This window comes from Pseudopipra pipra, chromosome 28 (assembly GCF_036250125.1).
Source record: "Pseudopipra pipra isolate bDixPip1 chromosome 28, bDixPip1.hap1, whole genome shotgun sequence".
Taxonomy (NCBI): domain Eukaryota; kingdom Metazoa; phylum Chordata; class Aves; order Passeriformes; family Pipridae; genus Pseudopipra; species Pseudopipra pipra.
Genome location: NC_087576.1, coordinates 4071710 through 4085665, shown reverse-complemented (window position 1 = coordinate 4085665; position 13956 = coordinate 4071710). Strand labels below are relative to the sequence as shown.

Below are 13956 nucleotides of genomic sequence, written 5' to 3'. Positions count from 1 at the left end.
AGGCCCAGAAATTTTGGAGTCAAAATTCTGGATGCATGGAAATTTTGGAGGCAAAATGTTGGATGTATGGAAATTTCAGAGGCAAATTTTTGAAGCACAGAAATTTTGGTGTAAAAATATCGGATGCAAGGAAATTTTGGACTCAAAATTTTGGATGCATGGAAATTTTGGAGTCAGAATGCTGGATGCACGGACATTTTGGAATCAAAATATTGGATGCACAGAAATTTTGGTGTAAAAACATTGGATGCAAAGAAATTTTGGAGGCAAAATATTGGACGCAGGGAAATTTTGGAGGCAAATTTTGGATGCGCAGAAATTTTGGAGTCGGAGTGTTGGACATACGGAAAGTTAGGAGTCAAAATATTGGATGCATGGATATTGTGAAGTCAAAATGATGGAAGCACGGAAAATTTGGAATCAAAATGTTGGATGCACAGAAATTTTGGAGTCGAAATTCTCCTTTTCCACCCAATTCAAGGTCGTTGAGGAGGAAGAGAAGGAGAAGGAAGAGAAGGAGAAGGAAGAGAAGGAGAAGGAGGAGGAGGAGAAGGAAGAGAAGGAGGAGGAGGAGGAGAAGGAGGAGGAGGAGGAGGAGGAGGAGGAGGAGAGGAGAAGGAGGAGAACTCACCTGGATGCCGTTCAGTGATGCCACCCCCATGTACAGGAAGACACCGTAGAGCACTGGCATGGGAATGTACTGGGAACATGAAAAAAACACGGAACTCAGCCCAGGGAAGGCAGCAGCTCATTCCTAGGGACAAGGACCAACTCAGGGGGTCATGAGGAGGGGGAAACCCCAGCTTTTCCTTGGATATCTGAAGGGAGGGAGCTGGGATGTGGCAATGGGAATGTTCTACCTTTGGGCAAAATCCACCTTTTTGCAGGGAGGGAACCAGGATGTGGGAATGGGAATGTTTTGACTCCAGGACTGGGGCCATGGGGAGGGGGGAAAATCCAGCTTTTTCTGGACATTTGCAGGGATGTGGGATGGGAATGTTCTACCTCCGGAATGGGGGGCGACAGGGAGGGGGCAGAATCCAGCTTTTCCTGGACTTCTGTAGGGAGGGAGCTGGCATGTGGGAATGGGAATGTTCTACCTTCAGGATGGGGGACATGGGAAGGGAGAAAAATCCAGCTTTTCCTGGACAGTTGCAGGAAGGGAATGGGGATATGGGAATGAGAATGTTTTACCTTTGAGATGGGGGCCATGGGGAAGGGGCAGAATCCAGCTTTTCCTGGACATTTGCAGGGATGTGGGAATGGGAGTGTTCTACCCCCAGGATGGGGTCCATGGGGAGGGGGAAGAATCCAGTTTTTTTTTAGGGAGGGAGATGAAAACAGGAATGTTTTACCTTCCGGAGGGGGGCCATGGGGAGGGAGCTGGGATGTGGGAACAGGAATGTTTTACCTTCAGGATGGGGGCCAGGAAGACCGAAATCCCCGTGAGCACGAAGACGATGATCCCGGTCACCCTCTGCTCCCTGGAACGGTGGGAGGAGCGGGATGAGCCGGCTGTGGTTGGGTTCCCCCCCCATCCCCGGCCCGAGGAAGGGGAGGGCCGAGCCTTCCTCACCTGACCCCCAGGAACTGCGGCTGCTCCCCGGGCGCGCTGGTCTCCGTCTCCATCTTCAGGCTGTCGATGTGGGCGATGGAGATCACGGTGGCGGCCACGTACCAGGGCAGCCCCATGAAGGAGCACACGGCCATCAGGATGCCCACCCAGAACAGGTCCAGGTGGTAACCCGCTGCTTTCTGCAACACAGCACACCCAGGGGGTCGGGGCATCTTCCTGCGGTCGCCCCAGAGCCCGCCAAGGTGGGGGGTCCCCCCACGGGCACTCCCCCTAAAGGGTCGAGCAGTGCCACGGGGCACCCTGAGTGGCCTTGAGGCAGCTACAGCACCCTCGTGCACCACATGCTGCTGGGGGCACCTGGCATCACCCCACAGCACCCTGGGGTACCCCACATGGCCAGGGGACACCTGGCATCACCCCACATCACCCTGGAGCACCCCACATCGACGTGGGGCACCTGACATCACCCCACATCACCCCACATCACCCTGGGGTACCCCACATGGCCAGGGGGCACCCCACATCACCCCACATCACCCTGGGGCACCCCACATCGACGTGGGGCACCTGACATCACCCCACATCACCCCACATCACCCTGGGGCACCCCACATTGACATGGTGCATCCTGAATCACCCCACATCACCCCACATCACCCTGGATCACCCCACATTGACATGGTGCATCCTGAATAACCCCACATCACCCCACATCACCCTGGGGCACCCCACATTGACATGGTGCATCCTGAATCACCCCACATCACCCCACATCACTCTGGGGCACCCCACGTTGTTATGGTGCGCCCAGCATTGCCATAGTGAGCCCCACATCACCCTGGAGCACCCCACATTGACATGGTGCATCCTGAATCACCCCACATCACCCCACATCACCCTGGAGCATCTCACATAGACATGGTACATCCTGCATCACCCTACATCACCTCACACCACTCTGGTGCACCCCACATTGCTGTGCATCACCCTGGCACACCCAGCATTGTTGTGGTGCACCCCACATCATCCTCATGCACCACACACTGCCATGGGGCACCTGATGTCACCCCACATCACCCTGAAGCACCCTGAGACAGCTGCAGAACACCCTGCAGCATCTTCCTGCACCCCACATCACCCTGCTGCACCCACATTGCCACGGACATCCTGCATCCCCCTGAAGCCCCCTGCATTGCTCTCATACACCCCATATCACCCTCCTGCACCCCACAGTGCCATGGTGCACCCTGCACCACCCCACATCATCCTGAAGCACCCCACACGCCCCTGAAGCACCCTGCATCTCCCTGCACCACACATCATTGCTGTGGTGCACCCCACATCCCACTGATGCACCCCCCCACCACAGTGCACCCAGCACCACCCTACATCCCCCTAAAGCACCCTGGTACTGCTGCAGAGCACCCTGCAGCACCCTGATGCCCACCACATTACCACAGTGCACCCCCTGGCACACCCCACATCACACTGGTGCACCCCATGTCGTCAAAGGACACCCAGCACTGCCTTGGGGCACCCCACATCACCCTCATGCATCCTGAGACAGCTGCAGAGCCCCCTGTAGCACCCTCATGCACCCCACATTGCCTTGGTGCACCCAGCACCACTATGGAGCACCCCAAATTGCCACAGTGCCCCTTTGTGTCACCCCACATCATCCCAAAGCACCCCACATCACCTTGCAGGACCCCCACATTGCCGTGGGGCACCTGCATCCCCCCCAGTGCACCCTGGTGCACCCATCATTGCTGAAGTGCACCCCACGCTGCACTGCTGCACCCCACATGGCCCCAGTGCACCCAGCACTGCCATGCTGCACCCTGCAGCCCACTGAAGCACCCCACACCTCTCTGAAGCCCCTGTGATGCTCTCATACACCCTGCATGACCCTCCTGCACCCCACATCTCTCCACATCACCCTGCATCACCCCCCATCACCACTCTGCACCCCTCTGTATCCCCCTGCCCTGCTGCCCCCTGTATCACCCCACTGCACCCCATTACCTACAGCATAACATGCCTTTAGCCCCCCAGAGGGTTTGTCACCCCAAAATTGCAGCTTGCCAAGGAACGGGGGATCCCCTGCCCTGCAGGATGTGCTGAGCCAGGGCAAACCCCACAGAATCCCAGAATATCCTGAGCTGGGAGAGATCCACAAGGACCATCAGTCCAACCCTCAGCCCTGCACAGGCACAGCCCCAGAGTCACCCCCTGTGCCCCAGAGGATCATCCAAACCCTCCTGGAGCTCTGGCAGCCTTGGGGCTGTGCCCACTGCCCTGGGGAGCCTGGGCAGTGCCCAACCACCCTCTGGGGGAAGAACCTTTGCCTGAGATCCAACCTGACCCTGCCCTGACACAGCTCCAGCCATTCCCTGGGTGCTCTCCCTGGTCCCCCCAGAGCAGAGCTCAGTCCCTGCCCCTCCTCTGCCCCTGCCCAGGAATTGGAACTGCACTGAGGTCTCCCCTCAGTCTCCTCTGCTCCAGCTGAACACACCAAGTGCCCTCAGTGTCCTCCCACGGCTTCCAATCAAGGTCCTTCCCCATCTTCACTCCCCTGACCTGCAGCAGCCCCCCCAAAGCCCCCAAAATGGAGAGCTCAGGGGGTGCCCAGGCCCAGTCCCGGCTCACCCGCAGCTTGTGCTCCTTCCTGTTGACGATGACGGCCGTGATCTGCTGGTCCATGAAGATGAGGATGGTGACCAGGAGGGCAGGGAGGGCACTGGCCAGGTAAACCCACCAGGGGTTCTTCCCAAAGGGGAACACGAACCACCCTCGGTCCACACGGGTGGGCTGGGAGAGAACAGAGGGGGGTTGGACCAGACAGGGACAAACCAGAGTGGGGCAAACCACTGACATTTTGGGAAGCCCCACATCACCCCACCACCCATCCCAGATCCATCCCTGAATCCACCTTTGCACCCAAACCACCCCCAGCATCCCCACCAACACCAAATTCTGCCCTTGGGACTCCCCACATCACCCACAGCAAAACCCTGGATGGGGGAAGAGAAACTGGGGAAGAGAAATTCTTCTGGAAGGGGGGTTCCTTGTTGTTTTTTTTTTACCTTAAAATCAGTAGGCACTTGGAGCTTTGGGGTGTTGAGTCCAAAAAGCACATCCAGCCCCACAAACATTAGTATGGACATAAAGATAGAGAAATCACTAATGAGTTTACGGAGCTGCCGGGAGGGAGAGAGAGAGAAAAGGGAGGAAAAACAACAAGAAAGGGGAGGAAAGAAAGTCACAGAGTTAGAATATTCCTTAGAAAAGACAAGGTAGCTTTTAAGAAGATGCCAGGACACTGCAGGAGATGTGTTTTTCCCAAAAAATTAGTGAGGAGCTGGAAAGAGAGTGTGGAAGAGGTGAGGGGTCTCCTCGTTTTGGCCAAACCTTGATGATATTGGGAATGTGGAGTTTGGGGGTGTCCAGTCCAAAACAGGCATCCACTCCACAGAAAATCAGGATGGAGAAGACATTGGAAAAATCAGCAATGAAAGCCCTGACCTGGAGGCAAGACAGGGAAATGGGGGTGAAAAGGGTAATTAATGGGATGGAGAGGAAAATGAATGGGATGGAGGAGTTTGCTCCTGCTTTGGTGTCTTTCTCTGGGGGTTTCCAACTCCACTCATGCAGGAAAAACTCCAGGTTTTTCTCCCCTTTCATCACAAGGGTTATTCAGCATGTGAGAGCCAAGTTATAGAATCATGGAATGGTTTAGATTGGATGGGATATTAAAGATCATCCAGTCCCAGCCCCTGCCGTGGGCATGGACAACTTCCATAGCCCGGGTTGCTCCAAGCCCTGTCCAACATGGACTTGGACTCTTCCAAGGCTGGGGCAGCCACAGCTTCTCTGGGAAGTCCATCCCAGCCCCTCGTCACCCTGACAGGGGGGAATTCCTTCCCAATATCCCATCGTCTGGGAGTGCACCTGCACTCTCAGCTTGGTGTCAGCCCCTTCATTTGTGTCACTAATGAAGTTCTGAAATCATTCTGGTCCCACACGGACACCACTGGTATCCATGGGGACTCTGAGCTGTTGACCACTTCCCTCTGGATGTGACCACCCAACCCATTCCTTATCCTTTATCTTTTAATCTAAAACACCATTAAAATCTGCCTCCAGCAGGAAGGATACTCTGGGGCACTGTTTTAAAGGCTTTACAGAAGTCCATATAACACTGGCTAAAGGCTCGAGGAGATCCCAATTCCTTCCAACACCTCTAAAAATATGGATTTATTTTCCCAGAGTTCCTCACATCCAACAAAAAGGCCGACAGCTTCCATTTTATCTCTTTTTTGGAAAAGTGGATGAAAAAACCCAGTGCTTTCCTTACCTTGGTGGGGAAATAACGGCTGAACTTGAACTTCTTCAGGGTCAAGGTCATGGAGTAGGTCCCGAAGAAGAGGATGAAGGACATGAGGGCCAAGTCGGGCACAAACTTGCAGGATTTTCCCACTAAGCTGCCACCGTATTTGAGACATTCCTTCTTGCTGAGCTGAGTCCAGTCCAGAGCTGTGAGGTTAATAGCATTGGACTGGGGAGAGAGCCCAAAAAGGCAAAATCAACATCTGATGGAACTGCAGCGTGTGGAGACGGGGAATTCCCGACCAAACGGAGCAAAATTAGCGCTTTTAGCAACTTCAGCTTGCAAGGAAAGGGGTATTTCGTGGCCAAACACCTAAAATTAGTATTTTAAGGAAGCCCAGTGTGCAAGGAAAGGGGCATTTCATTGTAAAAAAGGCAGAATCAGCATTTTTAACAGTTGCAGAATGGAAGGAAAGGGGTAATTCGTGGCCAAACCCCCAAAATTAGTCCTTTAAGTGACTGAAGTGTGCAAGAAAAGAGGGATTTCCTGGTCAAACCCCCAAAATTAGGAATTTAAGTAATCCCAGCATGCAAGGAAAGGGGCATTTCTCAGGGCTGCTGCCACTGGGAGCCCCAAAACCACCGGAAGACCCCAGAGCTGATATGAATTTGTGCAAAAAAAGTGAGGATTTGGTGCCGCTGAACCCAAATCAACAGAAATCTGAGTTTCCCTCTCTCCAAGCTGGCACAACTCACTCCCTGCATGCCAAAGTGCCTCAGATCCGCCCTCCCTCGTCCCGAAATTCCCGGCGGGATGGATGAGCAAACCCGCTTACCAGAGAAACGTTAGTGGTGTTCGGTGCCACTGGAGCTGAAGCATCGAACAAGGTCGCGTTGGCTGCGGGAAAGGAGTTTGTTATTGAGGTTTTGGGCTAAAATCGAGCTTTTTTTTTTTGGCATTCAAAACCAGCCGGGATCCGGGAAGCAAAGTGGGGCGGAGGACATCCTCGCAGGGATCGGCATCCCGAGGGCGGAGCGCGATTTGGGGAGAACCCCCCCCGTTTCTAACCCCGCAGCGACTTCTCCCTGATTAATCCCACGCGGCTTCTCCCGCGGCGGCTTCTCCCTCCAGGGCTGGCGAGGGCCGGGGTACTTTTGGGAGCTTCCCAGCCCCTAAAATTTTTAAGAACCTCCCAGGGAAGCCGCCGGCAGAGGGGTGTGGAGCATCCCGACACCCGCGGCTTAAAACTGCGGGGGTAAAGACTGAAAAAGCAGCCTGTTACTTTTAGAGAGGCGGCACCCAATCGTTCCCAATTCGCCTTTTTAAATTTGTTTTTGTAGTTTAAAAAAAAAAAATATTTTAGGGGTGTTTTGATGTCTCTCACTGCAAAAATCCATCTTTTCCAGCCCCCGGCGCCTTCTCTTCCAGGACTAAAAGCGGCTCCGGGATCTTCGGGGGTCGCAGCTCCGCGGCTTCAGGAGCGCCCACGCTGTTTCTGGGTGCCCCAAAGAGGGGTCCGGGGCCGCTCTGCCCTCCCCTCTTCCCTCCGGTCCATCCTCTTCCTGTGCCAAGCGGGAATTTCGGCTGCCCCGGACCCGCCGCTCCATCCCCGGCGCCGAGGATTAATGAAGGAGAAGCGATTGCTGGGTTAGAAGCAGAGACCCGGGGGCTGCCAAAACCAGGCTCTGGCAAACCCACCACTAAAAACATCATTATTAGTAATATGATTTTTCCCTCCACATCCTTTTATTTTTCCAGAAACCGGCCTTATTTGTGCTTTTTACAACTTAAAGGGCAGCACAGCGCTGGTGGTATTTAAGAGAGGACCCTTAAGGGCTCTACACAAACCCTTTAAGCAGAGAGAGAAAAGTAAAATACATGGAAAAAAATAACAACAAAACCCTCACGGGGGAAGAGTATCAAATATTAAAATAGTTTTAATATTTAGAAGGTGATACTCACTTGAGATTGAAATCAGCCCAAATTGATGTGTGCAGCAGAGACAAATATGGGACAAATCAGTTATAATGATCAAAAATCAGAGCTAATTAAAAAAAAAAAGGATGATTAAAAAAAAAAAAGGATGGAGGGGAGAATAATAAACAGAATTTCTCATTATCTAGAGGAGTGGAAAATCCAATGTGGAAAATCACTGCCTTGGGCAGCGAGGGCGAGGAATGGGTTGCAAAGAGGTTGGAGGTTTTTGGGGTGCAAATGCCTCTCGGTTGCTCGGGATTTTCTTGGGATGAGGGCTTGGAAAAGGGGGAAACCTCCCTGGAGGCTGAAGGCTTCGCCTTCCTCCTGCCTGAGGCCGAGGCAGCGGGTGCTGCCGGGCAGGTTCCGGCACACAGGGGTGGGTGGTCACGGCTCCATCGGGATATTTCAGCTCCCGGGAATTACGTTGAGCCTTCGCCCTCCCGCAGGTCAGATCTGGGGGGTTCATTTGGAGGAAACTGTGTTGGCTCCGGGTGCTTCTCCAGGCTTTCAGATCCCAAGGGATGGCGTCGCTCGGCAGGCGGTGGACGAGCAGAAATTGAGCAAAAGTACAAAATTAAACCAAACACACGTTATTCCCATCATGGAGGTCAAATGTCTCCTTGGAATGGTACTGGGTGCACGTTGGGTGGAAAGTCTTGGATGCTTTAATTTCTGGGAAGAGCTTCACCATCACCTTCATTCCTCCCCAGCCTTCTCTGTCTGTAGCTGATACTCCCCCAAACTGTTATTATTTAGACTTTTTTAATCAATTCAGCTCCTCTGAGAGCAGGTGGTCACTGCCCAAAATCTCCACTCCCTTCCAGGTGCTTCCTTCAGGAGCATCTGAGGTGCCCAATTTGGATTACGGGTCATCCAGGATGTCTATCCAAGAGCAAAACCAGGGGAGCCATTGAAAGACCATCTGCTCAGAGCCCAATGGCCTTTCCTTTTTGAAAAGGAGCAAAAAACAGGAGAAAAATCAGTCCATGGGGGTTTGCACACCCAACTGGGACATCCCGGGGTGTCCCAGACACCGGAGAGGACAAAACTACTCCAGGTGTTTTCTGGAGAGTAAGTTCCCATCAGCGGCAGGTTGGAATGAGTGATCTAAAATGTCTCTTTGTTTCCGTATTTCCTTCTTATCCATCCAGGTCTGGCTGCTCCAGGCTCAGATCCTGACTCTTTAGCACCATTCGCTCTGTCCCAGAAAGCACCGAGATGTCCATCCATGGGGGACAAGGCTCTTCTTCCATCTTCAAAATCACCCTCAGAGGAGGATGAGGATGAGGTGTCTCCACTCAGCACCATTCACTGCGTCCCAGAAAGCACCAACATGTTGATCCATGGGGGATAAGGTGCATCTTCCATCTTCAAAATCAACCTCAGAGGAGGATGACGATGAGTCTCTCCCCTTGGCACCATTTGCTGCGTCCCAGAAGGCACTGACATGTTCACCCATGAGGGATAAGGCTCTTCTTCCACCTTCAGAATCCCCCTCAGAGGAGGAGGGTGAGGACAATGTCTCTCCACCACACGCTGACGAGGTTGTCGCCTCTTCCCACGTCCTCGGCCAACGATCCGGTGGGATTTATCCACGACAGGACCCTCCCACCCCGCTCCTGTTCCCTGGCCAGCCCCGAGGAGGAGGTGTACTCACCTGGGTCGGGAGCAATGCACTCGCACTTGTACATGGTCACGTAGTCGGGCTTGAAGTCGGAGTTGATGGGGTAGTACTTGAAGGCCCCGATCATCTTCTTGATGGCATCGTAGATGAAGATGAAGCTGATGAGGGTGGAGAAGCCTTCCTCTGTGAAGCGTGTGATGTACTTTATAATGAAGCTGGCATCCGTGGCCACCAGGATAAGGCACTGTAGGGCCGAGTGCAGCCCAATCCAGAGGCGGAATTCCATGTAGTCGATGCCGTTGCCTCTGAAAATTGGGATAAGGAAAGAGCAACACCATGAGACCATGCCGTGGGCTGGAGGACATCTCCCATCCTGGTATGGATGGTGTGAGAGGCTGAAATGTTGTTTAATGCCTTAAACATTGCAAAAATCATGGAAAGACTTTTTGTCAAACTGCAAGGAAGCAACTGTCCGTCTGGGACCACCAGAGCAAACCCCCCTCCCAAACGTGCCTCCTGACCAGAATTTGGAGTGTGAGACTTGAGATAAGACTGTTCTCCAATTATCTCAGGTCTAAGGAGAGGCAAAGGGGGCTCAGGGAAGAAGAATGTGTCCACAAAGAAAGCCAAACTCAGCGTGAGGATGAGCCCTAGCTGGGCTCAGCGGGCAGAGGAGAAGGGTTTTGGGTGTGTGACGGTGAAATCCCTCCACACAAAACAGCGCTGCTGAGGAGTAACCCCCTCTCCTGCTCCAGGAAGACCATGTGCACACGGGACATTCATGTGAAAGGCAGCTGAGAAGGGTCATAAATAATAAAAGACCCCCAAAGCACCCCCCGGACTCATTTCTGAGGCCTCCCACCACCAGGGGATTGCAGGAGATCCAAGTGAGGCAACAAATCCAGAGCCTGTTGCAAGAGTCTGTAAAGCTTTCCCCCTCCAGGGGAGGTGCCTGGCATCTCCTGAACGTAAATTAATCCACCGGGCTTTGTGTCTCGTGGGACTTTCACCACTGAGAAACCAGAAGAAGAGGACCCTGGGACACCATCAAGTTCCACAGAGTGGTGACACATTTTCTATTTGTCATAGGTTTGAAAAGAGATGTTGGAATTTCTTCCCTCCCACAACTGTTTCTTCCAGGATGAGGGAGTCAGGGAAGGGGTGGAGGACGAGTGGAGCCCACGTGGGGCAGTGGGAGCGGGGACAGGGGGGATCTTCCACAAGCGTGGCTGGAGGGACACGGCTGGGGGGGATTTTTGGTTCAGAGGTTTTTGGGTTTTGTTGGCTGACCGGATAGAGCGGGGGAGGGGGACCCGGTTTCGGCGGCCTCCTTTCCTTTTCCTGAGAGGAAATCTTTTTTCCCCACGGGACACCTCGTGGAGAATCATAGAATCACAGAATCAGCTGGGCTGGAAGGGACCTCTGAGATCATCCAGTCCAACCCTTGATCCAACCCCGCCGTGGTTCCCAGCCCATGGCACTGATGCCACATCCAGTCTCACCTTAAAAACCTCCAGGGATGGAGAATCCACCCCTTCCCTGGGCAGCCCATTCCAATGGCTGAGCACCCTCTCTGCAAAGAAATTCTTCCTGATCTCCACCCTAACCCTCCCCTGGCACAGCTGCAGACCCAGCCCTCTTGTCTTGCTGATGGTTGCCTGGGAAAAGAGACCAACCCCCCCTGGGTCCCCCCTCCTGTCAGGGAGTTGCAGAGAGTGAGGAGGTCTCCCCTGAGCCTCCTCTTCTCCAGGCTGAACAGCCCCAGCTCCCTCAGCCTCTCCTCACAGCACTTGTGCTCCAGTCCCTTCCCCAGCCTCGTTGCCCTTCTCTGGACCTGCTCCAGCCCCTCAATGTCCTTCCTGAGCTGAGGGCCCAGAACTGGACACAGCACTCCAGGTGAGAAAGACTGAGAGAGAGAGACTGACCCATCTCAGAGCGAGGTGTTCTGCCTTCGCGCTGCCTGGGGGAAAAAGGACTCTTTCACTGCTGGCTTCAGGCACAGGGGGCTGTGAGGAGCTGTTGAACTGCCAGGAGAGTTTCCCCTCCTTCCCCCCAGCCCCGGGTAGCCGCGGGTTTCTCCCCTGTACCTGGGGAATTGGGACTTCGTTTTTCTCTTCCAAAAGTTTTTGATTGCACCATTTGTTGTTCATTCAGATTTTTGTTAATAAAAGGCTGTTCTTTTTCCTTTTCCACACTTCCATCTGAAGTTTCTTAATTTCTAAGTTGCAATCTTGTTAAACTAAGACACTACTTAATCTCTCTCTGTCTCTCTTTCTTCCCCTCCTTTTCCCTATTTCATTGTATCCGTCTCTCTGCCTCACTTTTTACTGTTCAGTAAAATCTGTCCTATTGACTTGGGCACATGGTCTCATTTGCACCTTAATTCGAGCAGAGGCCTCTCTCCAATAATTTTAATAACTGGATCAAAAACACCCAGTTGCCCCTGGGATCACCCAGCACCTACTTGCTGAAGTCGAAGAGGAGCTTCTCGAAGATGAGGATGGGGCCGGTGCTGCTGAGGATGATGAGGGGCTGCCCAGCGAAGAGGCAGAACATGGAGCCTGCCATGGCCGTGCCCAGGAAGCTCTCCATGACACCCTGGGGGTGGAGAAGACCTGGGGTTATGGTGGTGCTGCACCAGTTACATCCCCACGGACACCCCACGTGGAGATGGGAATGAAGGACCTTGGCTTGGACCCGTGTGGGATGGTTGGGACCATTGTCCCATTGGTTGTCCCACTGAAGTGGATTTTCCCATCCTGAAAGTATTTCAGGACTGCCAGTCCCACTTGGGGATGAATTTCCAGCCCTGGCATTTGTGGCTTTGGCATGGCACAGGGAGGGGAAAACCCTACCCATCCCATCCCATCCCATCCCATCCCATCCCATCCCATCCCATCCCATCCCATCCCATCCCATCCCATCCCATCCCATCCCATCCCAAAAGTGTTTCAGGACTGCCAGTCCCACTTGGGGATGAATTTCCAGCCCTGGCATTTGTGGCTTTGGCATGGCACAGGGAGGGGAAAACCCTACCCATCCCATCCCATCCCATCCCATCCCATCCCATCCCATCCCATCCCATCCCATCCCATCCCATCCCAAAAGTGTTTCAGGACTGCCAGTCCCACTTGGGGATGAATTTCCAGCCCTGGCATTTGTGCCCTTGGCATGGCACAAGGAGGGGAAACCCCAACCCATTCCAGATTTCTGTTCCCAAGCCAAAGTGCCCCCCTTTCCTTGGACTTGACCTGGTAGTTGTCCGTGGCGTCCCCCAGCAGGCCCCCGAAGGTGATGGCGTTGGTGATGCAGCCCAGGTAGATGAACAGGATGGCAGAGATGGACTGGATATGAAAACCTTCGTAGAAGTCGCTCGGGAACCAGGGCAGCTTCCTCTTGATATCCAAATAGAGGCCACCACAAAACCTGGGGAGACACCACCGAGCACCAGCTGCACGTGACTTCCACCAAAACTGAGCCATAGAACCACGGGATGGGTGGGGTTGGAAGGAACCTAAAGACCATTTAGCTCCATGGGCAGGGACACCTCCCACTAGACCAGGTTGCTCCAAGCCCCGTCCAACCTGGCCTGGGACACTTCTGGAGAAGGGGCAGCCACAGCTTCTCTGGGTAGTTGTGGGATATAAATATATATAGACATATGTTAATGTATATATTAATATTAATGCATATTTATAATTATACATTATATACACTATATAATTATATATATACATATATATGCATATATAAATTATATAATTATAATTATATATTTATAATTATTAATGTATATTTATAAATTATAAATATTAATTTAATTTAATTAAATATTATAAATATTACAAAATAAATATAAATAAATATTATAAAATTAATAAAATATTATTAATTTATAAATATATATTCTATAATATATTATATTTATTTAGAAATATATTTAATTTTATATTTTTTATATATTTATATATTTATATATATTTTATATATATATATATATATATATATAATTTATATATTCACCCCTCTGTGCCCAAAAGGATTTCCCTCCCCTGTGCCCCTCCCCTGTGCTCCCCTGTTCTCCAAGAAGATTTCACCTCTCCCTGCCCCAAAGGACTTCACCCCTCTGTGCCCAGAAGGGTTTGACCTCTCCATGCCCCAGGAGACCACAGGATGATCCAGCAGGAGCTGCTGGTGGGTACTGGCACCTCCAGGAGGTTTTTGGGTGCTGGGTTCTTGCTCACCTGCCTGTCCACGCGAGCTCTTCCCCGATTTCATGAACTTCAGGCATCTCCCCGTCCTCGCTGCCTCCTCCTCCTCCCCCAGCCCCGGCCCCTCCGGCCGTGCCGTTCATCTGCCCCACCTCGTTCAGGGAGAAAACCGATTTCCTGCGGGACAGAGACACTGCCACTGGCACCCAAGGCCATGGTGTAGCTGTGCCTGCACCAG

The 13956-nt window shown here is 52.6% G+C and overlaps 1 protein-coding gene across 1 annotated transcript in view; it reads right to left on the bottom strand.

The window, feature by feature from the left end:
• Window positions 1-13956, bottom strand: part of SLC4A5 (solute carrier family 4 member 5) — a 41252-nt gene that overhangs the window by 5662 nt on the left and 21634 nt on the right. Inside the window, exons 12-22 of the mRNA XM_064638084.1 lie at window positions 13752-13895; window positions 12759-12933; window positions 11972-12105; window positions 9541-9812; window positions 6742-6803; window positions 5934-6134; window positions 4988-5101; window positions 4226-4387; window positions 1577-1755; window positions 1412-1484; window positions 632-700 (exon numbers count right to left, since the gene is read on the bottom strand). Coding sequence (XP_064494154.1) covers window positions 632-700; window positions 1412-1484; window positions 1577-1755; window positions 4226-4387; window positions 4988-5101; window positions 5934-6134; window positions 6742-6803; window positions 9541-9812; window positions 11972-12105; window positions 12759-12933; window positions 13752-13895 — 1585 coding nt within the window. The remainder of the gene's footprint in view (window positions 1-631; window positions 701-1411; window positions 1485-1576; window positions 1756-4225; window positions 4388-4987; window positions 5102-5933; window positions 6135-6741; window positions 6804-9540; window positions 9813-11971; window positions 12106-12758; window positions 12934-13751; window positions 13896-13956) is intronic.